Source organism: Pezoporus occidentalis, unplaced genomic scaffold (assembly GCF_034315485.1).
Source record: "Pezoporus occidentalis ecotype Australia unplaced genomic scaffold, CSIRO_AGI_Poc_V1 ctg107, whole genome shotgun sequence".
Taxonomy (NCBI): Eukaryota; Metazoa; Chordata; class Aves; order Psittaciformes; family Psittacidae; genus Pezoporus; species Pezoporus occidentalis.
Genome location: NW_026912854.1, coordinates 1,533,300 through 1,546,386, shown reverse-complemented (window position 1 = coordinate 1,546,386; position 13,087 = coordinate 1,533,300). Strand labels below are relative to the sequence as shown.

Genomic DNA, 13,087 nt, shown 5'->3' with positions numbered 1-13,087 from the left:
AGTTTTGAACCATTTCAAATGAGCAAGTTTTACAAATCTAAAATGGTATTTTTTGTTCTTAGGGAAGCAAATTGATTTTCATTTAATAGCTGCAGGAAATAAAAGCAGTCTTGTAACACAAGTGATGATTTGGGTTGTTCTCTCGCTTTCAGATGGCACTGGTTTGAACATCCTGAACTACCTCCTTGACCTCTTCGCTTCAAGACCTTCCGACTTCCCATGTCTTAATCCAAACATACAAGATGAGAATGGAAATACAGTGATGCATGTTGTTTTTCAGAGAGGCTTTTCAAAACAGACTAAGAGAATAATGGAGTCGTTGGCAAAATTTGACATTAACTTCAATATAAAGAACAAATTAGGAAGAGATGTGAGGCATAGAATTAAAAAAAATGACCCACTGCTGCTTGCCTGGAATAATGCTGTACTGGAGAAGAAGAAGCACCGTCAGGATATAGCAGGGCAATCGGTTAAAGCATCCAAGCTTGTTCCAGCCTCTGAGATTTCACAGCCGAAGAGCACAGGGCGTTCTTCATCTGGGTCCTCAATAAAGGCACCATCTGGCAACATGGCGCATAATGATTTAAAAACCCCGTGTTCTGTGAAGGCAAAAAAAGATCAGCTGGCAAAGCAGGAAACAGAAAGAATAAATAGCCCTTTAACACTCCAGGAGAGTCTAGTGCAGGCAATCACAGCTCTGATTCAGCAGCTGAAATGGGGTGACACCCTGAGAAAGGATCATCCTCTGGTGCAAAAGCCATCTTCAGCCCAAACTAATTTGGAAGAGGGAAGAAGTAAGTTCTTGCAACCTTGTGGTAACATAGCTTATCCTGAAGGAAAAGGGAGTGACTGGGAGAAAAAGAAGGGAGTAGGGGATTTTACTACAGCCCTGCCTAATGGAGAGAAGGAGGAACCAGAGGAAGAGAAGGGGAAGATCGTGGATATTGAAGCGTATGTGCAGGAGTTTGACAACATGACCTGGGAAATAGAGTGCACTCCTGAGATGCTGAAGACATTGGGCAGCAAAGCTGTGCCTCATTATCTGAAAACTAAAACCATCATGACAATTAAGCAGCTCGGCAATGGGGAATGGACCAGGGGACTTCAGAAGCCACTGAAACACTTGAAAGCTGATATCCAGCTGTATGAAGCCAAGTTGGGTAAAGGTGCAAGGATGCTGTGGGAACTTGCCATTGACTTTTCTCCTCGTTGCAGCGAGAGTGCGGAAAAGATCATGGAGACAGAGCAGGCCAAGAGTCTTCCAGAAAAATCGGGCAGAGTCTACACAGAAATAATCAGAATTTGGGCCATTGTTCTTGACCACTGCAAGCTGAACCGCGTCTTGGATAATATCTGTATTTCCTACAATCGTGGCTTATCCTGCATCTTGAGGAAGAAGCTCAAGGGCATCAACGAAGGGCATCAGAACCACAGTGTGACAACGCAGAGGCGTGTCCCGCGTTGTTACATTGAAGACCTAGAGGCAGAAAGGTCCAAAGAACATACCATACCTGAGTATTTCCCTCCAGCCAGCGCAGCAGAACTGGAATACAATATCATGAAATTCCACAGCTTCAGTACTAACATGGCCCTTAACATTATAAATGATGTCCATTCTTCTGTTGAATACCCTTTCCGAGTTGGGGAGTTGGAGTACGCAGTGATTGATCTCAATCCAAAGCCCATGGAGCCAATCATTTTAATTGGGCGAAGTGGGACAGGGAAGACGACTTGCTGCTTATATAGGCTTTGGAAGAAGTTCTATTCGTACTGGGAAAAATCCGCCTTGGCAAATGGTCCTCTGCTGGAGAGGCAAACATGGCAGCAAAGACAGTGCAGCGAGGCTGAGAAAGCGAGGTTAGAGAAGGAAGAAAGTGAGCTAAAACAGGACAGCGATGATTCAAGTGAGGAGCAGGTGAGCGACGAGCAAGACCAGGACAGCGAGGATGAAGCTGTTCCTGCAGGCACAGCTGGGGCAGAGCTGAACTCCTGCGGTGACCACGAAGAAGACCAAATGTGTAGCGCAGAAGCATCGAACAGGCTGGAGCACCTGCACCAGATCTTTGTGACGAAAAACCCTGTCTTGTGCCAGGAGGTTCAGAAGAATTTCATTGAGCTTAGCAAGTCTTCCAAGGTCACCAGTCACTTCAGGCCTCTGGAGCCAAGTGTGCACAAGCTACAGGATGTTAAAGATGAGAATTTCCCGCTGTTCGTCACCTCCAAGCAGTTGTTGCTGTTACTGGATGCATCCATGCCTGACCCGTTTTTCCCAAGGAACGAAGACGGGAGCCTGAAGAGAATCATTGTTGGCTGGAGTCCTCAGGAAGACGTGGTTGTACCAAATTGGCAAGAGGAGGATGAAGAAGGGAATGTCGAAGCAGAACGTGGTCATGAGGAAGGAGCTGCAGATGCGTACTCTAAGGAGAGCGATCCTCGGACTTTTGTGACTTACGATGTATTTGCGAATGAAATGTGGCCCAAAATGATAAAAGGTAAAAGCTTGTACAATCCAGCGCTGGTCTGGAAGGAGATCAAATCGTTTCTGAAAGGGTCTTTTGAGGCCCTGAGCTGCTTTGGGGGTAAACTTACGGAGGAGCAGTACAAAAAGCTAGGCCGAAAGAGATCACCGAACTTCACGGAAGACAGGAGTGAGATCTATCACCTCTTCTGTCTTTACCAGCAGATACGATCGCAGAGAGGTTACTTCGATGAAGAAGATCTGCTGTATAATATATCTCAAAGACTCTCAAAGCTCAGGGAGATGCCTTGGTCCATCCATGAGTTTTATGGTGATGAGATACAAGATTTCACCCAAGCTGAGCTAGCCCTGTTAATGAAATGTGTCAATGACCCTAATGCCATGTTTCTAACTGGTGACACTGCCCAGAGCATCATGAAAGGAGTTGCTTTTCGCTTCAGCGATCTGAGGTCCCTGTTCCATTACGCAAGCAAGAACTCCATCAGCAAGAAGCAGCGTGTTAGAAAACCAAAAAGGATCTACCAGTTGTACCAGAACTACAGGTCCCATTCAGGTAGAGTAACAAATCATAGAATCATAGAATAGTTAGGGTTGGAAAGGACCTTAAGATCATCCAGTTCCAACCCCCGTGCCATGGGCAGGGACACCTCATACTAAACCATCTCACCCAAGGCGTTGTCCAGCCTGGTTCTGAACGCTGCCAGGGATGGAGCATTCACGACCTCCCTGGGCAACCCATTCCAGTGCCTCACCACCCTCACAGGAAAGAATTTCCTCCTTAGATCCAATCTAAACTTCCCCTGTTTCAGTTTGAACCCGTTACCCCTTGTCCTGTCACTACACTTCCTAATGAAGAGTCCCTCCCCAGCATCCCTATAGGCCCCCTTCAGATACTGGAAGCTGCTCTGAGGTCTCCACGCAGCCTCCTCTTCTCCAGGCTGAACAGCCCCAACTTTCTCAGCCTATCTCCATATGGGAGGTGCTCCAGTCCCTGCTCATCCTCGTGGCCTCCTCTGGACTTGTTCCAACAGTTCCATGTCCTTTTTATGTTGAGGACACCAGAACTGCACACAATGCTCCAGGTGAGGTCTCACAAGAGCAGAGCAGAGGGGCAGGATCACCTCCTTCGCCCTGCTGGTCACGCTGCCTTTGATGCAGCCCAGGACACGGTTGCTTTCTGGGCTGCGAGCGCACACTGAAGCCGGCTCATGTTCATTTTCTCATCAACCAACACCCCCAAGTCCTTCTCCTTGGGCTGCTCTGAATCTCTTCTCTGCCCAACCTGTAGCTGTGCCTGGGTTTGTTCCCACCCAGGTGTAGGACCTTGCACTTGGCATGGTTAAACTTCATGAGGTTGGCATCAGCCCACCTCACAAGCCTGTCAAGGTCCCTCTGGATGGCATTCCTTCCCTCCTGCATATCAACCAAACCACACAGCTCGGTGTCATCAGCAAACTTGCTGATGTATTTATGATCTGAGTCTTTGCTCTTCAGGTCACTAATGATTGAGGGTTTCTACTGGCCAATTCCAACCATCTTCAGGCAGCCTGTTTTGTTAAGGAGATCAGCTTTGTCACATGCAAATTCTGACAAGATGTGTCTTGTTTCCAGGCTTCTAACAAAGTCTTTTAAAAGTGTGTTTGTGAGAGAGTATGCGACAGACTGAGGTTTAAAACCTGTGTTCTGCTCATGGCAGGTATTCTCCGTTTAGCATCTGGAGTGGTGGATTTGCTGCAGCATTATTTCCCGGAGTCTTTTGATCGGCTTCCTAAGGACTGCGGTCTCTTCGATGGACCAAAGCCTACGGTGTTGGAGTCCTGCAGCGTCAGTGACCTGGCAATTCTGCTGAGGGGCAACAAAAGGAAAACACAGCCCATTGAATTTGGAGCACATCAGGTTTGCTTTCCTTAGGTATACGGGTTTTTGCAGATTCTTCCAGCTCTGATGCCGGGTTGTCATTTATGGACTGCCGCAGTTTGAGCCCTTTTATCTCACTGATAAATTATGCTTTTTGAACTTAGAAACCTTTATTGTGTTGGTTTCTGTTTCTTCTTAATATGTCTGGCTTCTGTTATTTTTTTTGCATCAGGGGTTGCCTGTCCTGTTCCTTTCTAATTCCACATTTTCTTACACCAGATCTACAACTGCCTGCACATACCATGCATCTGTCAGTCTTCTAGTGGCAGCTTTGTGAGCTTGTGCTTGAATGTCTGTGTTAAATGTTGCCTGGCTTTGAGAAGGCTCTTGCATTGTCACGGCATGTCTGTGTGCTTTCTCTATGCAGCTGCTACCTATTTTATGTTTCCTTACTAATATGTTCTTTTTTTGTTACTGTATTTTATGGCAGGTGGTTTTAGTGGCAAATGAGACTGCAAAGGAGAAGATACCCGAGGAGCTTAGTTTAGCACTTGTGCTGACAGTTTATGAAGCAAAGGGCTTGGAATTTGATGATGTTCTTCTTTACAACTTTTTCACCGATTCAGAGGTATTTAATTCTTACCCATTTCCTGCATTTTTAGTTAACTCTTCATTTTGCACATGGTCCAATTGGCTTTCCAGCTGGGGAAGGACTCCCTCTCACCTCTGAAGATGGGTGGTTTAACCACAGCAGAAAGCGGGCTTAGGAATTGAGACCATTTTCCCTTGGTGCTGCATTTTCCTTCAGATTGACTGTTGGAATTCAAGGGCGAGCTCTGGGGTTAGCACAGCACAGCAGTGCGTGCACACACACACTTCTGCTGCATATCAAGAGTACTCTGCTAGCTGACAGCATGCCCCTTCAGGCTGCTCCCTGTTCAGGTCAGAGGAGGTGGTGAAGGGACACTCTATCACCCGCTCATACTCTTTATCTTATACTGGAGTTCTGGGTCCCCCAGAAGCACCTGAGATCCCCTGCTTTGCATCACCACAGAACTGAAAAACAACTATGTGTAGAATCAAATAGTGTGTGTATGTGTTTGAGGGTGGCAGGAAGGGGGATGCTTTGTAGCCATCCACAGCTTAGCTCCGGAAAACTCATTCTGGTTTAGGTCAGGAGTTGTCAGGAAACTTAGGAATGTTTCACAGTCTGTAGTGGAGACCATTGCCCATAGAATGGCCTCAGATAAGTAATACGTAGCTTGAAGCCACCTCAAGCCAGTTGCACTCTTCCACATCAGTATGGTTTGCTGCTTAGTCTTTACCCACTCTTGGGCTGAGCCATGTGTTCACTTTCCCCCAGGTTGGTCTGGGTGGCTCAGGGTGCCATTACTCTCTTCTAGCTATTTGGAGGAAAGTTGTTTGTTGGGCTTGATAACAGCCTGGTGCAGACATGTACCTCAAGAGAAGGTTAACCTCCAACCCTGTTTGCATTGGGATGAAGTTCCGCTTTCTTGGAATATTGAATGTTCTTTACATTATTCCTAGAGATAACTTTTTTCCCCCCACTCATCTCCTCTGAGCCTTCTTCAGTTGTGGGGGTGAATTTGTCAATCGCATCCCAGAATCCCAGACTGGGTTGGGTTGAAGGGACCTTAAAGCTCATCGAGTTCCAACCCCTGCCACGGGCAGGGACCCCTTCCACTAGAGCAGCTTGCTCCAAGCCCCTGTGTCCAACCTGCCCTTGAGCACTGCCAGGGATGGGGCAGCCACAGCTTCTGTGGGCACCCTGTGCCAGTGTTTCACCCTTATCCTTTGCATTTGTGGGGAGTAGTGATTGCTGCATACAAGTAAACCTCATTCTCTTGACATTTTAGGCTAGCAAAGAATGGAAGATAATTTCTTCTTATACTCCTGGTTTGGATGTGCAAGTAGGAAACAAATTGCTCATCGAAATGCCTTTAGAGGATGCTGCTGGTGCACAGAAAAGGACTCCTTTTAATGTAGAAATGTACAAGGTGAGGTTTTTTTGTGACACTGGGATTGGGAAAGATAAACCCAGTTTTTAAATCTTAGAAGTAGGGAAATTCCTTCAAGAAATCCTTTCAGCCTGTATTTCCATGTGTTACTGAGCTTGGTTTTTTTGGTAGTTGTTCACATTTGTATAATCCAGTCTTGATTGTAAAAGTGTAAAAGACGAAGTGTTTTGCAAATGCAGTTTGATAAGAGAAGGAAGACTATGGGTAAGAGACTTTCAGGTGTCTTTACGGAGCAGCTGCGGTTAAAGCAAATAACAGATCATCTTGCTGATGTTATTGGTTTGGTCTGGTTTCAGATCAGCGTCACTGCCTTAAAATGAAGGCAACTTCTTAGAGTTTAATGAGTCAGATATTTTTTACCATGCAGTGTTGGGAATGATTAATTGTGTGTGCAGGTGTTTAGGAGGAGAATGGACTGTCACACCTACAGCTGCCTCAGTTGCAGTAGCTGTACTTTCATGCAAATTATCTGGACAATTGCTTATGTAATTGAAAAAATGCATATTTAATATTGAGAGTTCCTTGAAGATACTTTCTTCTTGGTTATTAATTATATATATGCACAGTTTTCTTATAACTGCAAAGTACATTTCTTTGTAGGAGTTTAGCTCATCTGGCATTTTATTTGGTGTGCTGCCTTTTGTTTGGTTCTGCTTCAGATGCTGAATGGAGAGCTGAAGCAGTTGTATACTGCCATTACAAGAGCTCGAGTCAATCTTTGGATCTTCGATGAAGACAGTGATAAACGGGCTCCAGCTTTTAAGTATTTCATCAAAAGAGAATTTGTTCAGGTTGTCAAAACAGATGAAAAGAAAGGTAAAGTTATCCTAAAGCTTTCTTTAAGAGGCTGTCAAACAGAACAGCCTGCTCATGCTTTCTTACTCTGAGGCTGTGTAATAAAGAAGGTTAAACTCCGTGCTCCCTCTAACAGTGCTCATTGATAACAGCCCTTGCAAATTTCCACTGATTTCTTTTGGCTGTAAAGCTCAATCGTATATGTTAATATGTAACTTCCTTGCTCATTCATTAGTATGAGTTTTCCTGCTGTCAGAGGAGAAGAGTCAGAGTTCATTCAGGCAGATCTGACCTCGTAATTAGGTCTTTTTGAGTTCGAACCAGTCAATTTAGGTATGTGAAGTATTTAATGAGTACAGATGGACTGGCAGTCAGTACTGTTTACTGCACTTAAAGATAGTATGGGATACAAAGATAATTGCTTAAGCTTACTGTACAGACCTTAAATGTTACATGCATGGAAAAGTGCCACTTACCAAGCCATTGATACCTGGTGTCAGGTAGGGGATCTCTCAGCGTCGAGGGGTAACGTTGAGATGCACCCCTGGTCAATGGGAGATCACCTCCAGATCCACTGCTATGCAGGGAGAGCTCAACGGACCCTGATGGCTAGAGAAATGTATAGCATAAACTGGTTGATTTGTGGTCAGGTTTCTGCTGTGTTTATAGTTTCAGCCACTTGCCAGCCCAGTCTGCAGCCAGACTGTTGGCTGGTTTGGGTTTGGTGCTGTGCTGTCACCAATAACCTCACACAACAGGATTTACTTCAGTAAGGCCTGCTTGATGAGCATCTACCTGGACCAGAGCTCAGTTAGTTCAAACGAAGGAGTGCATCCATCACACCTGTACAGGAGCAAAGGCTGTTCACGGAAAACCATCCTAGCTAAGAGAGGTTTATCAAATGAAAGCATTCGTTTGATATGGTTATCATTACTGGTGTCATGTTAATTCTTAGCTTTGGGGCATGATAGGTGGTTTCTGTGGGTTCCCCATTCTAACATAAAGTGATTACCCCTGACCTTCTAGACTTTGACGACAGCATGTTTGCCAAGACTTCAACTCCAGAAGAATGGATTGCACAAGGAGACTACTACGCTAAACATCAGTTCTGGGAGGTAGGAGCAAATGTTTATCTGAAGTAATGGTTATTGCCTATTCTGAAACCTCCTGGGCTTTCCTTTCCATCTCTAAAATTGTCTCTAAACCTTCGGTTGCTCGTAGCAGCCTATCTCAGTTTGTGCTTTGTAGTTGTGTAGGTGTCTACAGACTACTTGTTAACAAATGGCAAGAAGTAAGCAGGGACAGCGAGCCTGTTGTCTGTAATACTGAATTCACTCCTCCGAAATCTGCGCTTCAGTGAGGGAAAAGCATTTTAAAGTGCACAACTGAAAGATGGTTGAAAACCCCCAGTTGTTAGCAGCGACTGGAATTGACTGGAATTTGTGACTCTAAACCATGTGCAAAGTTAAGATTGGACGTTAGAAAATGGTTCTTGACTAATAGAGAGGTTGGTTGCAGGAACAGGCTCCCCAGGGAAGTGGTCACAGCACCACATCTCTCAGAGTTAAAGAGGAGTCTGGATAATGCTCTTACCCCTCCCTGTGAGGAGCAGGGAGTTGGCCTCAGTGATCCTTAGGAGTCCCTTCCAATTTGAGGTACTCCATGATCCTATGAAATCATATTCTGGACACTGCTTTTGATCCTGGCAGAAGGAAAGATTCCATTTTTGCTGATGGCAGTGTGAGGGGGTTTGGGTGGAAAACAGTTATTTATAACAAGGCAAAAATCAAAACAATCAGCTGCCTCTGTACAGTCTTTATCTCCCCTTGGAAAAAAGGCAATTTCCTAAATGGACAGCAGAGTGTTTAGATAAAAACCACACAGCTGGAAAAATCTTGTCTTGTAATCTGAAATGCATTAGCTATATTATCTGCTATTTTGTTTGCTTTATAACCCTCATCTTTGCTTATCGTTGCTACATTAAGAAGGAATTATCTGGTGAATCTGGCAGTTCTAAGAGTGGTTTGCAGTGTGCAGTTCCCGAACAGAAGCAAATACTAAATCAATGGATAGATTAGAGAAATAATGGTGTTGCAGAATGAGTGAGGTGATAAGGAAACAAACCTTGCTAGGAGCATGACAGCTTCTGCTGTTTCTCTTTAGCTTATCACAGAAAGGGCCTGGTGTGGTAAAAGCATGAATAAAGGATCCATGCTTTTTGGTTGACCTTTGAATTGGTTCTCCTATCAGTAATACAATTTATGTGGTAGATGCCTGGTGACTTCCCAATTAATGGTTGAGGACATCATTCAGATTGCATGTGCTGTTGCTTCTATCAGCCTTCCAGGAGGGTTGCTTTCACTACCTCCATGTAAAGCCTTTTAATTAAAGCTCTAATTGTGATGGTCCCATGTGGACTGACTTCAAAGCTTTTCTTTTTGTCCTACAAATAAGCTGCAGTGTTTCACCTTTTTCTTCCTCCAGGCACCCTGCTAGTCTTTCTGTTTTCCATCACAGTGACTGTAAAATAAAGGCTTCCCTTTATGTGCTAAGCCATGGGCTGGATGCTGGGGTGTGAACGCTGTGTATGCTTTCACCCCAGGTGGCAGCCAAATGTTACCAAAAGGGAGGAGCAGCCGAGAAGTCAAAACTGGCTCTGGCACACGATGCTGTTCTCAAAGTGCACTCCAAGAAAAGCAGCCCCAGGTAAGTGTCACTGCAGAGGGGTGCCAGTCGCTCTGCAGTGCCAGACCTCATGGGGAGACTCCCACCATGGTTGTGGGACCACACTGGGGACCCACGCAGGTGAGGTGTCTCCACATCTGTGTCTGTGGGTTGCAAAAGGGGTGAAAGGAATTGGGAAGTCTAGCATAGCTCCAACAGGATCTAGGGCACTGCTCCCTTTGGGGAGTACTGAAAGCAGTTGTACTCCATAGGCTGTCCAAAGCTCCATAGGCTGTCCAAAGCAAAAGTGGCCTTTGAAAGTGCTTACTGGTTATGTGAGAGAAAAGCAACAGGTTTTGCATTGCCTCAAGAGGCTTTATATTCTTAGACCTAGGTAGAGGAGCGTATGTAATCAGCAGTGCTCAACTCCAGTTAGTCCCACTGCATATTCACTTAACAAAGAAGAAGGAATGGTGTAGTACATTGCTTCTGCTAACAAAAAGTGGGCTTTGAGGTAAAATTCATGTTAGCCAGGTGAGAAAGTTTGCAGTTTCCTGAAGAGGCTGAAAAACTGCCTGGGGCTTGTCTCAGATAAGACAGGAAAACACTTCGTGGGGAGGACTGTAAGTGAAGTACTTCCTTTTCATGCTGGGGAGGTTGAAAACTGGCAGTGATAGCAGGAATAACTAGAGCAGAGCAAGGTGGCACTGAAGGGGGAAGGTCTGGAGAAGTGTTATTACTGGATAAAATGAAAGGTTTATCATTTTAATTGCCTGTTCTATATTAGTGGTCCTGGCTACAAGTAGGATATCCATAGCATTTCATGATCATAGAGAATTTGTTGATGGGATTGAAAAAAGCCTTCAGTTGGCTGTAAACTGGGGTGCTTGTCAATTAGACACAATCTGAGGAGAAGAAATGGATTATCTTAAGTTGACAGAACATATGTCATGATGAAGCTGTGAAAGTGGCAGCTTTCTTTAGCAGAGGTATTAATGCCAGTGTACGAAGCATAGGTAAGATTCCTGTGAGCTCTATAATATTAACTGCTCTGTACAGTTCTGATACTCCAGTCTGAAGGATGATGAATTCAGACTTGGTCTGGCAATGATACCAGAAAGGATGGGCTTAGGAACAAATTTGATTGCTGTCTTTAATGGTATTGAGGCTAAACAGCAGGTAGGAAGAAGGAACAAGTTCAGCTAGAAAAGAGAAGCAGCATAGAACCACACTAAGTGTACCTAAGTTTGAGAACTTAAAGCTTTTTACTGTCAGAGCAGTGAGATTCTGGAACAGGCTTCTGGACAGAACAGTGATAGCCCAAAATGCAAGTACTTGTAAGGTCGTACCTCATCACCGTATGTATGAAAAAGAACGCATGATGTCAGTGTTGATTGGATTCAGTGACAGATCATGTGTTCCTAAATGTAATTTGGATGTAGTTAGTGATTTTCTCTTTATTTTCCACAGGGAAAAGCAGATGGAATATATGACATTGGCTAAAACTTACTTGGAATGTGGAGAACCAAAATTATCACTCAAATGTCTGTTTCAATCAAAGGAGTTCCGGCTTTGTGCAGAACTGTGTAAGAAGTTAGGAAAGGTATGAAGTCCTCTAAACCATCCTCTCCTTATCCCTTTCCTTTTCCTACAGCCTTTTCCCCTCTTATTACTCAGGGTAATAGTATTTTTTGGTGACATGGTAGTAGCTGGATTAAACCAGGTCTTTAAGCTGGACTGCTCAAGGGAAAGCACTTGTCACAGGATAGCCAGAGGAGGGATGAAGAGGACAAGGATGCACTTACGCAGTCGAGGTCCATTTCTCCGCCTTTCCTCGAATGTCACCACCAGTCACTTCTGCTTTGCAGTCGAAAGTTAATAGTGACTGATTTCCTGAAACTGCGAAGAGCTGACCTGTTACTTCATCCAGGACTGTGACCGTAGTGAAACTTCACTGGTGACAGCCATCTCCATGGAATCATGGGACTTGTGAGGGCTGACAATGATTTTCCAAGTGCGGGAGCTATTCAGCGTTTTTATTTGCAGTGCATTCCTGCTAAAAGGAAGGGAAGTGATTGCTCCCAAATATGTAAAGTTTCAGAAACAAAGTTAGTTCTGCATCCGTAACTGTTTCAACTTAATCCTGGTGGTTCTGAATTAATTTGCAAGTGAACAGAAGCATCTGTGGTGGTTGTTAACAACAGGCAGAGCTGGGTGAATGAAAAGTACTTTGGAAATCCTGTCTAATACCTTTAATTTTACATTCTGTTTTTTTTTCAGGCGCAGGTATTTTGAAGGCTTCAGTTCAGTTTTAGTGGTGGTTATTTAATGTGTATTTGGTTACATTCAGATACTTTAATTGCATTTTATTAAAGCGTGTTTCTCCATGAGACACCTACATGATGGAATTAGTAAATTCATTCTATTTGTGTAGTTTTGACTCCTTCCGTTTCATTATTGACTTCTGCGTTGCAGATGAAAGATGCTGCACTTTACTATCAGAAATGCCAGTGCTACAAAGAGGCCTCCGAATGTTATGAACAAATTGAGGAGTTTGATCTGGCAATTAAAATGTATTGTCAGGAAGAGCTCTATGAAGAAGCAGCAAAGGCAGTTGAGAGGTATGCCTTCCAAGCTGGTTTTGGAATACAGTTCTTTTTTCCATTTCCAGATTCCAGATGACACAGTTGGCTCACCTCAGATTGTCACAAGAGTTCTGGCTGGTGACTTTGTTGTGTAGGAACTTAAATTAACTTGGTCAGAATTCCCACTTGGGTAATGATAACCCAGTGGGAGCATCCACTGCATTCTACTGCAGCATTCTACTGCATCCACAGATGGAGCAGTGACTAGCTTCGTTTGCCTGGGACTTTTTTCCAGTCTCTATTTACTAGTTGTGCAAGTTCTCCTGCAGCCAATCCTCTGAACTAGGTTCTTATGTTAAATGCAACAAACACATTGATTTGAAGTATTAAACACTTCCCTTTTAAGACTGAAATAGTAACAGATTTAGCTTAGTGCCACCTACTGCCACTTAGGCAGTATATACCAGTAGATGTATGGTATATAATGCAGCGGTTGTTGTGGCAAATGAACTGTTTGTCTATCAAAATCCATGTAGGGAGCAAAGAACAGTCATTTAAATGAGCAGCTTGGGCTGCCTGTCTGACACATTCTTGGTCCCAGTCTCTAAGGTGAACTTTTCCATACCATCTCCCCTGTGCTGGCCAAGGGCAGTTAAGAACTGCCTCTC

General features: G+C 44.3%; 1 protein-coding gene across 1 annotated transcript in view; it reads left to right on the top strand.

Moving 5' to 3' along the window:
* TRANK1 (tetratricopeptide repeat and ankyrin repeat containing 1) overlaps positions 1–13,087 on the top strand; it is a 41,019-nt gene that overhangs the window by 20,829 nt on the left and 7,103 nt on the right. The window contains exons 13-21 of the mRNA XM_062622133.1: positions 153–3,032; positions 4,176–4,375; positions 4,827–4,964; positions 6,214–6,354; positions 7,035–7,191; positions 8,197–8,285; positions 9,773–9,876; positions 11,305–11,437; positions 12,310–12,455. Coding sequence (XP_062478117.1) covers positions 153–3,032; positions 4,176–4,375; positions 4,827–4,964; positions 6,214–6,354; positions 7,035–7,191; positions 8,197–8,285; positions 9,773–9,876; positions 11,305–11,437; positions 12,310–12,455 — 3,988 coding nt within the window. The remainder of the gene's footprint in view (positions 1–152; positions 3,033–4,175; positions 4,376–4,826; positions 4,965–6,213; positions 6,355–7,034; positions 7,192–8,196; positions 8,286–9,772; positions 9,877–11,304; positions 11,438–12,309; positions 12,456–13,087) is intronic.